This window comes from Balaenoptera ricei, chromosome 8 (genome assembly GCF_028023285.1).
Source record: "Balaenoptera ricei isolate mBalRic1 chromosome 8, mBalRic1.hap2, whole genome shotgun sequence".
Lineage (NCBI taxonomy): Eukaryota > Metazoa > Chordata > Mammalia > Artiodactyla > Balaenopteridae > Balaenoptera > Balaenoptera ricei.
This window is the reverse complement of record NC_082646.1, coordinates 109570103-109582473: the sequence shown is the minus strand read 5'-3', so window position 1 is coordinate 109582473 and position 12371 is coordinate 109570103. Positions and strand designations below refer to the sequence as shown.

At 42.0% G+C, this 12371-nt stretch overlaps 1 protein-coding gene across 23 annotated transcripts in view; it reads right to left on the bottom strand.

The window, feature by feature from the left end:
* The window catches only part of PPP6R3 (protein phosphatase 6 regulatory subunit 3), a 129593-nt gene that overhangs the window by 19148 nt on the left and 98074 nt on the right, over window positions 1–12371 (bottom strand). For 13 of the 23 annotated variants that reach the window (XM_059932212.1, XM_059932217.1, XM_059932219.1 and 10 more), the window contains 4 exons: window positions 11273–11359; window positions 6673–6770; window positions 4913–4967; window positions 3913–4043 (listed from right to left, as the gene is read on the bottom strand). In XM_059932212.1, coding sequence (XP_059788195.1) covers window positions 3913–4043; window positions 4913–4967; window positions 6673–6770; window positions 11273–11359 — 371 coding nt within the window. The remainder of the gene's footprint in view (window positions 1–3912; window positions 4044–4912; window positions 4968–6672; window positions 6771–11272; window positions 11360–12371) is intronic. The other 10 variants (XM_059932214.1, XM_059932229.1, XM_059932216.1 and 7 more) reach the window with 5 other exon arrangements.

Here is a 12371-nt window from a genome sequence, read left to right as displayed (position 1 = left end):
TTTGTACCTCCACCATAAATCAGATGTCTACATATGTATGTAGGTCTACTTATGGGCTCTCTATTCTGTCCCCCTGATCTATTCCCTGTCTTAATTACTGTACCTTGAAGTCAGATAGTGTTAATACTCTAATGCTGTTCTTAATGAAAGTTGTTTTGGTTATTCTAGGTCCTTTGCATTTTCATATGAATTTAAAAATCAACTTGTCAATAGCTACCAAGAAAACCTGTTATGATTTTGTTTGGGATTGCACTGAATCTAGATCAATCTGGGGAGAACTGGCATCTTAACAATATTAAGTCTTCCAATTCTTAAACATTTATCAAGTCTTGATTTCTCTCAGCTGTTCTATAATTTTCAGTGTATGGGCCTTGCACGTCTTTTGTCAGATTTACCTCTATACATTTAATATTTTGATGCTACTATGAATAGTACTGTTTAGTAATTTTAATTCTAATTGTTGGCTGCAGTATGCAGAAATACAATTATATTGATCCAAGACTGTGCAATCTTGCTAAACCCACTTAATTGTTCTAGTAGTCTTTTCGTAGATTACAACACATTTTCTACATAGATAGTAACATTGTCTATGAACAAAGGTTAATTTTACCTTTTCCTTTCCAATCTAGAAACCATTTATTTCTTTTTCCTGACTTACTGCACTGGCTAGAACCTCCAGCACAATATGGAAAAGCAGTGGTAAGAGCAGATACCCTTGTTTTGTTGCTGATCTTGGGGGGAAGTCATTCAGTCTTTTACCGTGAAGTATGACGCTAACTGCAGGCTGACTGGAGAAGCTTTAAACAAGCTGAAGGAATCCTCTGCTATCTCTCGTTTGCTGAGCATTCCTATCAGGAATAGATGTTGGATTCAGCCACATGCCTTCTGACTGATTTTCAAATGTTAAACCAACTCTGCACTGCTGGAATAAACCTTGCATGGTCATGACGTATCGCTGCATTTATTTGCTAAAATTTTTAAAGGACTTTCTGTACCTATGTTCATGAGAATAACAGGTCACTTTTCTTTTCATATCATGTAATGCAATGCCAGCTTTTGGTATCAAGTTACAATGATGTGGCTTCATAGGATGAGATGGGTACTATTCCCTCCTTTTCAATTTTCTGGAAGCTTTTGTATAAACTGGTGTAATTTCTTCCTGAAATGTTCGGCAGAATTCACCAAGGAGAAACCACCTGGACCTTGAGTTTTTTTGTGTGTATGTGGGAAGTTTTATATTAAAAATTCAACTTCTTTGATATAGGACAATTCGGGTTATCGTTTTTTGCTTGAGATTTGGTAGTCTGTGTCTTTCAAAGATCTAAGTTGTCAGATTTATTGGCATAGAGTTGCTCCTAATATTCCTTACTATCCTTTTAGTATCTGTAGAATCTGTAGTGATGTCATCTCTCTTGTTCCTGACATTAATAATGTGTATCTTCTCTTTTTTGCTTGACCATTCTGTCTAGAGGTATATCAGTTTTATTAATCTTCTCAAACAACAACTTTCAGTCATGACTCATTGATTACAATGATTTTCCCTACTGTTTTTCTGTTTTGTATTTCTAGTCATTCCTTTTTCTTTTTCTTTTTTATAATTTTATTTATTTATTTATTTATGGCTGTGTTGGGTCTTCGTTTCTGTGCGACGGCTTTCTCTAGTTGCGGCAAGTGGGGGTCACTCTTCATCGCGGTGCACGGGCCTCTCACTATCGCGGCCTCTCTTGTTGCGGAGCACAGGCTCCAGACGCGCAGGCTCAATAATTGTGGCTCACGGGCCTAGTCGCTCCGCGGCATGTGGGATCTTCCCAGCCCAGGGCTCGAACCCGTGTCCCCTGCATTGGCAGGCAGATTCTCAACCACTGCGCCACCAGGGAAGCCCTAGTCATTTCTTAAGGTGGAAGCTGAGGTCACTGATTTGAGGTGTTTCTTCTTTTTTAATGTAAGCAGTTAGTGCTAAAAATGATCCTTTAAGTACTGTTGCAGTTGCAAGGTCCAAATCCTGATATACTGTGTTTTCGTTTTCTTTCAATTCAAAGTACTGTGCAACTTCCCCTGTAATTTTTAAAATGTTTTTTTTTGGGGGTTAAGATTGATTGATTATTTATTTATTTGTTTGTTTTTATTTTTGGCTGCATCGGGTCTTAGTTGCGGCACACGGGATATTCGTTGAGGTACACAGGCTCTTTGCTGCGGCGTGTGGGCTTCTCTCTAGCTGTGGTGTGCAGGCTCCAGGGCGCGTGGGCTCTGTAGGTTGCAGCAGGCAGGCTCTCTAGCTGAGGTGCACGAGCTCAGTAGTTGTGGCACGCAGGCTTAGTTGTCCCGCGGCATGTGGGATCTTAGTTTCCTGACCAGGGATCGAACCCACGTCCCCTGCATTGTAAAGCAGATTCTTTACCACTGGACCACCAGGGAAGTCCCTCCCCTGTGATTTTTTTCTTTAACTCATGTGTTATTTGTTTCCACATATTTGGAGATTTTCCAGAGATCTGTTACTGATTTCTAACTTAATTCCATTGGGGTCAGACAGTGTATTTTGTATGACTTGAAACCTTTTTACTGAGACTTGCATTATGGCCCAAATATGATCTCTCTTGGTAAATATTTCATGGTATACTTGAAAAGAATACACATTCTGCTGTGGAGTTGGGTGCAGTACTTTATAAATGCCCGGTAGGTGAAGATGGTTGATAGTATTATTTAAGTGTTCTACATTTTTATGGCCTATTGTTTTATCAATTACTGGGAGAGGAGCATTGAAATATCTGATTATAACTGTGCAATCTGCCTACTTCTCTTCACAGTTCTATCAGTTTTTGCTCTATTTTGAAGCCTTGTTATTAGGTACGTAGACATTTACAATTGGCATTATGTTCTTCTAATAACCCCTTTACGACCTTTCCTTTATCCTTTTCCTTTGAAATCTACTTTAATATATTTTTTAAAATTTTTATTTATTTATTTATTTATTTTTGGCTGTGTTGGGTCTTCGTTTCTGTGCGAGGGCTTTCTCTAGTTGCAGCGAGCGGGGGCCACTCTTCACCGCGGTGCGCGGGCCTCTCACTATCACGGCCTCTCTTGTTGCGGAGCACAGGCTCCAGACGCGCAGGCTCAGTAGATGTGGCGCATGGGCCTAGTTGCTCCGCAGCATGTGGGATCCTCCCAGACCAGGGCTCGAACCCGAGTCCCCTGCATTGGCAGGCAGATTCTCAACCACTGCGCCACCAGGGAAGCCCTACTTTAATATTAATATAGACCCCTCTACCTTTAATTTTGACCTGTTTAAATTTTTTTTTTTAATTTAAGTTTTTAAATAATTTAAATTATTTCCCATCGGCAGCATAAATCAGGCCTTATTTTTTTTATCCAGTCTGACAAGCTCTGCATTGTAACTGAGGTTTTTGGATAGAGTGAATTTTAAAAATGAGGGGGAGAGGGGAGAGACTGGGTTGATCCCAGTGGGTATCAAATGACATGACTCTGTCTCCCCAAGTTAAATTAACTTTTAGAAACAACTCTTCCCTTCCCCAGGGAAACTTTCAGTCTTTTGTAAGAAACAACATATAACTCAGCTGCTGCTCTTATTCCTGGTAAGGGAACGTTTACTCAAAGCACGATATGACTACATTCCTCAGCATCATTTCCCAATGAGAAGAGGCTGTGTCACAACGTTTCATGAACTATGTCTAAACACTTCGAGCATTTTCAAGTAGATTACCTTGATCTGTTCACACTGCAGACAAGTGCAGTGGCACCAACTCACATCAATTTAAAAGGGCATTTCTGATCATGAGAAAAGCACTGATCTCTAGGTCAAGCATATATGTTTGGAGAGGTTACAATGTACGTCTCCTAATAATTATTTGCTTTATGCATTGGATACTGTTACTACTATAACGAACTTTTTTTCACCTTGATCGTCTTTGGGATTCTGGTGTAAATGCAATGTGTTTTTCCTCCCAGATATCTTCCTCATCAGAGCCACCATCATCAAACTGCTGTATTCTTTCCTTACAACATGCTTCAAACAAGGCAATATTTCCCTAAATAAAAATGAGAGAGAGAAAATCAATTTTAAAATCAAGTTATTTTCCGCAAAAGTTACCAATGCAAATCATCTTCTTCTATACCCTTTAAAAAAAAACTGTGTCTATCACATACACCAAGATAAAATGTAAGCATCTAATGTCAGCTTCTGTGTAAGTAACAACAAAAAGTTCCCCCCAAAAGACTGGCTTCAAAACTAGCATACAAGAAACTGAGACTGTCTACATATACTCACTTTCATCTGGTGAAAGCACCACTTTAATTCTAAGAGTCTCCCTGGCCCACCTACCTAAGATGCAGCCCCAGACCTACCCTAACACAAAAAGCTCTTCTTTTACCGGGCCAGCTAAGCAGTGATGAGTGTCATGGTCCAATCGGTTAGTTTCTAACTTATCACAACAGCAGATAAACCATTGGTCTCTCATGTTAAGTGACATAAAAATCAACATTGTGCCCATTCAAATGACACTAATCCTGTGTCAATCTGCTGATGTGGCTGACTTGGCATTTCGCCCGCCTGGCGATGAGAGGCTGGCCCTGATCTAGCCCAAGTTTCACTCCTGGTGACATTCAGCAGATGTAAGAGGCAGCAGGCTGGAGTCAAACAGCAGTCTTTGAAGCTCAATATCTACACTGGTTTTATTAGCCCTGTCACATCTTAAACCAGGGTTGCAAATTCACATGCCCACAGGGGCCAGGCAGGTCATGTGAGTGGCTGCTGAAGTCACAGCAATCTAAGACAAAGTTTCCTAGCGCGCAGGGGTCCCAGTGCACACAGCTCTCGCAGGCAGGCTCTGAGAGAACCCCATTCCCACTTGTCCATCTCACGTATGCCTTGTTGCTCGCGACAGGCCTTAATACTTACACTTTCATTTGTATTGAGAGTAAAGTTGATGTCTGATACCCGATCAAAAGAAACACTGTAAACAAAATATAAGTGCAAGAATAGTTAATTATCTATAGACTCAGAAACAGTATTTGTGAAATTCTCCAAATTTAAAATATTTACACTATCATTAAAATCTCTGTAAGTAACAACAAACAAACTCTGCTTACGTTAAATGATACCTCCTCCCTTGGTATAAGGAATTTACACAGGATGGGAAGGCTGGAATGGAAGCCTTTTGAGATGTAATAAACACACCCTCGAAGCCTTCCTATAAAAGATTTTTAACATCCATGGTAGAAACCATGGTTCCATGGGCCATACTTCATAACCCCAAAAAGGTTATTTGCAAAGAAGAAATAGGTCAAAGCACAAGAAAGGCCACAGAAGCTGTCAGACCCCGAACTTTCTCCAGGTATAGTCAAATTCACACATAAAACACACAGATACCCCTGAAATCTTATGTTATAATATGGCACAGTTAGGAAAAAAGTTGGGAGTAAAAGAATTCAGAGCCTATTAAACAATTTTTGAGTAGGTGGGACTATCTTATAATCCTTAAAAGATCTGTTCTAATCAAACATTATTCCAAATACCCAATACAAATTCTAAAGAGACTATGCATTCCTAACTAGTAACTCTTAATAAATGAGTCCAGACAGGCGAATGCTGAGATGCCACATGGGGGAACCTGCGGGTTCTGGTGTGAGCGCTCCTGGGGTACAGACACAAACACCGAGTCCTTGCTCTTTCTGGATTTAAATGAGCCGATTCTTAGGGCAGCTGACAGCCTTCAACTACTGCTCTACTTACAGTGGAGCCTCCAGGCCCCTGTGCCAACACAGCATGTTGTTTGGCACAATTAGAGTGTGATGGAAAAAGTCTTTTAGCTTCTCACCTGCCATAAACTGCAACTAATGACAAACAACAGCCTCCGCTGGCTGTAGTTCAACCAACTACTGAGCATCTACTGCTAGTGGGGAACCCTGAGAGATGCTGGGTGTTGGCGACCACCATCAGGGAGCCTCCGTGAGAGAGAACTCGGCTTGGTGAGCTGTAACACCCCTCTTGTAAATACTTCATTTATAAATACCTCTCATTTCCCAAGGTCAGATGCTAGAACATTTGTTTTCATTTCTGTGCATGGCCCACACATCTTCTATTCATTAATTCTGCATATTACCAATAATTCCCATTTCTGTGCTCCTCTTTCCCTGACTGCAGAATGAATGAACTTAAGGCCTAGCTCTCGGGGGAAAAAACCCCAACTCTGCCTTCTGGTTAGTCACCTAGAGAAGAGAATACACATGGGGTAGAGCTGCTCAGCCATAATATGATACCCCATTCACTGTGTTCTGTAAAAGAACCACACCTGCTCAAGCCAGGTAACTAGGGAACTGACACAGGGATCAACAAGTTTAGATGATGTGATCCAGCACTAAAACCTCGAAGAGGAGAACAATGACCTGAGTTCCTACACCTAATACAAACAAGCCTCTGTGAAAGACCAAGGCCTGTCAAGGCCAGGGGCAAGCCTGCTCTGTGGGCGTGACATTCTATTCCTACTTGTTGTCTGTCTGGGTGCTTCAGGCTGATAGGCTGGAACTAAAGGAACACCTGGAGGGCAGGCTCCTCCCAACTCACGAATGCAAAAGGGTTCCAAGAACCCAGGAGAACCAGAACGCCTCACAAAGAGCAGGAGTGGAGGCGACAGTTATGCAAACAGAAGACATACTCACTTGCCAATGTCATCTTGATCTGCAAACTTCTCATCGTTGAAGCCAAACTGGTCAATAAAATTGGACGTCATTTGTTGCATCTGATAATCAGAAAAGGCCTGGCAACCCCAGGACCAGTGACAGTGATATAATGATTCTAATGACATTCTACATACTATTTGCTCATTTGTTTTCCAGAAATCATCTTATTTATATAGCCATAGGGCCTAAAAGGTTGGTGTGTTTTTCTAAAAAAAAAAAAAATCAAATAATTTCAGACACAATTTACCCCAAAAAGGAAATGTTTGGAATTTGGTCCATAAATTATTCTAATGCACACGTCATGTAAGAAATGTTAAGTGACCACTGACCTCTATTCTGAATTATCTTTAGAGAGAGGTTTGGGTCTAGTTCAAAAGGGTGATCAAGTGACATGTGACAGTCTGAAATTATAAGGTGTATCAGTCACCTCTGAACACAACCAACCTTATCTTAAGATCCAACCAATGGTAACCACCCACCCTCCCTCTTTGCATCTCCCCACCCACAGTCCACTATAGCAACATGGCACCAGAGGAAAAATGACTAACAATCACAATCACAATCCTACAACACAATGTTCAGGGGCACTTTATTTTCTTATAAAAAAGATTTAAGGCTCAGAGGCTAGGAAGAGTAGAAGAGCAACTACTATCCTACCTACCTTAGAGAGAGGACAGAAAGTTACAACACTGATCCAAAATCACTCTGAAAAGCCTACATCACTGAAAGACCCGTGCGGGAGCCGGCTCTTGTTCACTACGCCGTTTCTAGAGAGCACCAGGCTCACCTGGGCTCTCTTCGGCGAGAAAGGGGGGATGTTAAAACGGACTCCACAAAAACGCTGCTATTCTAATTTCAAACAACAAGCAGGCCCGGGGGAACAAGCGAGGTCAGCAAACGTGTTCCATGTTCTCAGTCAGGAGTAAAGAACAGACAAAGATATGCAAGTGCCACTCCTCACTCTGCCCCGAGCAATAAATGTGGAGACAAACAACGCGCGTGCTGCCCGCGGACAGAGCTGTGTACGGACCTCGCGGGGGCACAAGTAGCAGCTGGCAGCTGAACTGAAAGCGTCGCTCCTGAGGCCCCTACTGGGAAGGCCAAGCTCTCCTCGGTTCTCCATCTGAGCAGAGCCCACGCACTCTACCCTGCAGACAAACACTGCAGAAATGCCTCTGCCGTTAATTCCTGATTATTCATTCTGGTGGCAGGGAATTATGGCATGGATAATCCAAATAGTGGATAATTTAAAAATAAACCTTATATTTGGCTTTGGAAGGCATCTTTTCCTTAGGTCTAAAAAATGCTGCATCTAGTTTACCGAGAACCTAAAACCTCACTTTTCGCTAACTCGATACCCACCACCCCCCTGTTCACTCTCACACTTTCCCGCTGCTCCCTTTCTTGCCCAAAGAGACAATACTACATGAGCACACGAGCACTCGGGGCCAGCCCCCCAGGGGTGCATTTGGTAAGGCACATCAAAGCTGTGGGAGTTTGGGTGAAAGCAGAACGGTAGGGACAAGTTCTGGGAGGCTGGGCTGAGTTTTGGACATACGAATATAAAATACGATAAGTAGAAAGAAACCAACTCGTCTGAATTGCTTTATCTTTTATAAGGTATGACGCATGGTTGGTAGCTTCAAAGGTGTGGCAAAGAATCACGAAGTCCTTCTTCCGAGCAAGCAGTATAAGCCAGGCTCTGAGTTTATTGACAGATTAGAAATTTGGTTGCACAAGGGGAAAAGGTCCTTTTCAACTGTTTTCTTTTTTTTTTTTCTTTAAATGTTTTGTACTTCCAGAGATCATACTGTAAATCTTTTGAGTGTAAAACGGAAGAAATATTCCCAAAAGTGTTCCTTTAAATGCTTCATAACAGAATGCAAATACTAAGTGTATTGTAAATACATGTGTGAATGCATACATGTACAAACATATAGATACATACACAGATACACAAAAACATGCACACACATATTTGCATTGTCTCTCTTCATCTATGGAGGGAGATATATAGCAGCTGACAGACACAGCCTCCACGTAGTAACGCAGAGGAAAAAGAAAGCCAACAAACCATAGTCCTCATTAGTTCTGAGTCTACTGTAGCTTCTAGGAAGGTAAAACCAGCAAAGAACTTAGGTTTCAAATCTGATTTTGACTAATAAAGCCATCGAGGCTTACTAAACCCACATAAGTGAAGACTGCTACTGTATTCTATTTAAAGCTTTATAAAAATGTTTTGGACTCTGAGAAATCCAAATCTGGAAAGCACCATACAGTTGTGCAATTATTAAAAACTTTTAATTATACAAAAAAGGGGGAAAAAAACCCCACACGTCTCAGAACTGTCATCCTGGCCAAAGCCAGGGACTGTTCAAGTCACTGAGAAGGGAGCCCACCGCTTTCTTAAGTAAATCTCTTGGGTGGACCCACCTGGGCAACAGAAAGTCCCCGTCCACCGACCTGACGGCCTATGAACAAGCCTGTTGGGGACGGGGGCTGCGGGAGCGGTGTCCATCCTTGGCAGCCAGCCCTAGTTCTTCAGACACCACACGAGGAAGACCTCCTCACCCTCTACCCTGTGAGGCAGCCTTAGGAGGAGGAAGAGTCAAGCTCCGGAGGTGAGGAAACCAGAAGGGGCACCAAAGCTGTGAGCACGCCCCGAGCCAAGTATGGCCCCCCCCAGGTCTGTTAAGCGAGCTGCCCTAGACTCTCTGTACTCAAGTGTTACCAACAGACCTAGCTTTAAATGTGAATGAGAACCTCAAATTGATATATATAAACTGATTTGATTATAAAGGAGACCAGCATGAAATTCTTACATTAACCTAGATTTGTATTCTTAAATTCAGAAAAAAATGCTTTGGAGTATGTTTATTTTCAAAATGATCCATGACTGGTGTATAGTTTAAACATGCAAAGAAAAGTTTACTGGAAGGCTGTCAATCAGAAAAGAATAATTATTCTTCCTGCTTTTAGAGGGTTACATAAAGTGGATAAAACCCACAGGAACAGTAGCCTGGTGTTAAGGCAGTCTGGTGACTGGGCTTGCTTTATATGCACATCAGCAGTCAAAGCAAAAAAATGTCAGAAAATTCTCCCCAGAAAAGCTATGACCCTGTAACCAGATTTCAAGAGAGAGAAGGGAATCCACTTTCCTGGTACCAAAATGTCACCAGTACCCAATTAAATCAGTTGCCCGGAAGTTCCGAGTTTATTAGCTTATTTACAAATAGATGTTTAAGGGCATTCTTTTTCTTAAAGCTATTCGCCAGATCAAAATCACCTTGAAAATGTACATTGTACACCACCAAGCTTCTTTGTAGGGGTGGAGCAATGTGTAGCACTGGGGTTCAGACCAGGACGAGGGGACTAATTCAATACTGTCCAGGCACTCCAGGGTCGGGCAAGGACTGCTCAAAGGCACGAGGGCTCACAGTGAGCCAGCTGGGCCTCCGGGGTGGCCACTGCTGCCGGACAGCAAGCCAAGGTGAGAGGTGGCAATGAGGCCCTGCTGCTCGACAGCTCCCCGCCCCTCTCCTCGGGAGGCTGGCTTCCAAAGGGCAGTGTCAAGAATCAAGAGAAGCCTGCCAGCCACCAAAATGCTACCTCAGGCCTAGCCTGAAAACGTGAATGTTAAATTGCCTTAGTACCAAACCAAGCAACTGCTTAGCTCAACCTACACCGGAGTGTGTCAGTCTACTTGGATGCCGAAAGGCAAGGCCAGCATAAGCATCAGAAGCTTCATCCTGGCCTTGGTAAAAGGGGCTTAAAGATGGAGAAAAAAGAAGCTAAGCAACATTCAGTGCCAGGTGGGAAGGTGACTACGTTAATTCCATTGCCACACCAAATCAACTGACAGGCCAAGACCTGGTCCTGACTAAGGGCAACTTCTTCATACGAAGAGCTGATAACTTTCAAAGGGGCTTCTCTATTTAGCTCCCAAACCTGATACCCAGTGGAGATAGTGAAATCATTCCTCACCTCCCCAAGAACCACCAATGGATGATAAATCAGCACATTTATTTCTGTATCCTGCTCTCTCCCCCACAAAGATTACCAGCAGCTGATAAAAGCGATGATTTGGGAACAGGAGGACAGGGTGGCAATGAGTTACTTCAACTACAACTTAACTTAGACGTCACTACACAATGTGAAGATACTGGAAACATGTAAGCCATGTGGGGTTCAGGGATATTGTGACAATTACTTTCACTGACGTTAAACAAGTCTTCTTATTCTTATCCAGACCTCTACTGCAGGAACTGTCTACTGTGCAGGTCTGCATAACGAGCATGTCCGAGGTGCTTACTGAACTGTTCAGTTCATTCAAATCTCCTGAAAATTTACCCGACTCATCACTATTATCAGATTTGAAGAAACATTCCCTGGAATTACATTCAACATAAACCTTCCTCTCATGTACCCAACACTTCCTCTTTTAAATGTCTTTGCCTAGCTAACAGGTTAACCCCAAATCACAACCTAATGCATGTCTCACTCCAAAGCTGATTCACAAATGGCAACTAAACTAAGCATTTAAAATAAAACAAAAAGCAAAACTTTAGGCATGACTCACTTGCTGCAAAGAAGAATCCTGTGAGAAACCCGTTTCTTTAAAGTCAATTTCATCATCACTGGATGAATGAATATGGCAGGTTGTAACCTATATGCATAGAAATGTAAAAAACTATTTAACAGAGAAAAATTTTGGACATTTGTATCAGCATTTTTACGGAAAAATCACATTTAGTTTTTCTCTCAATGTGTTAACAACAGCAGGAACAAAAATAACAGCTAAGTTGTAAAATCCACCCCAAAATTCAAGGGTACACTCCACTCAACCGGATGGTTTGGCGACCTATCCTGCTGCCCACCTGCGGTTACTTCACTCATGATGAACAGCACCAGAAAGCATGGGAGAGATGAGGTACTCCATTTCAGTGACTTTGGTGATTATCTCCAATTAGATGTTTACAAAGGGAAGGAAGAAGTTAATGGCTCAGATAAAAATATAAAAATAATTAAATGTGCCAAGCCTGAAGGGTAAAGTTGCAATTCCCAGGGATTACTAATGAGCCACTAGAAAGGTCAGGTTTAAATACAACCATTTCACTTTAAATTCTTGCATTTCTTGCCCATTCTAAGAAAAGTATTGTTCATAAATGCTAAATATGACTTAGGGCAGCAGTCCCCTGCTCATTACAAGACCCCAAGTCTTCTGCCGCTTAGAACGTAACCCGCTGCCCTCACAACTTAAAACCAACGCACATTAATAAGCAAAAGCATAAACACGACCTGCTCACCAATCCACGGTAAGTGATTTCTATTAATTCATACATGTATTAACAATTAGAAATGAAGATACACAAATGGCTAAGCACCACACTAATGACAGTAATTGCTCTACAGCAAGTAATAAATATGAACAGTCTGTAAAATTCTAAGAACAAGCACTAGAGGTCTAAGGGTAACTTACACTGTATTTTCTGAGTTATTCGTCCCGTACTTTTTGTAGAAGTGTTCTGGGCAGAGAGCACTGTCCTTGGGGGAGACACAAGCAGCCGTTACCTGCCAGCCCTTGAAGCTGTGCCTAGAAGCCTAGAGTTAGAGACACCAGCCTGGTTTGCTTTGTGATGTTCCAACACTGATTCAAGAAGCCCAAAGCAGAATCCAAC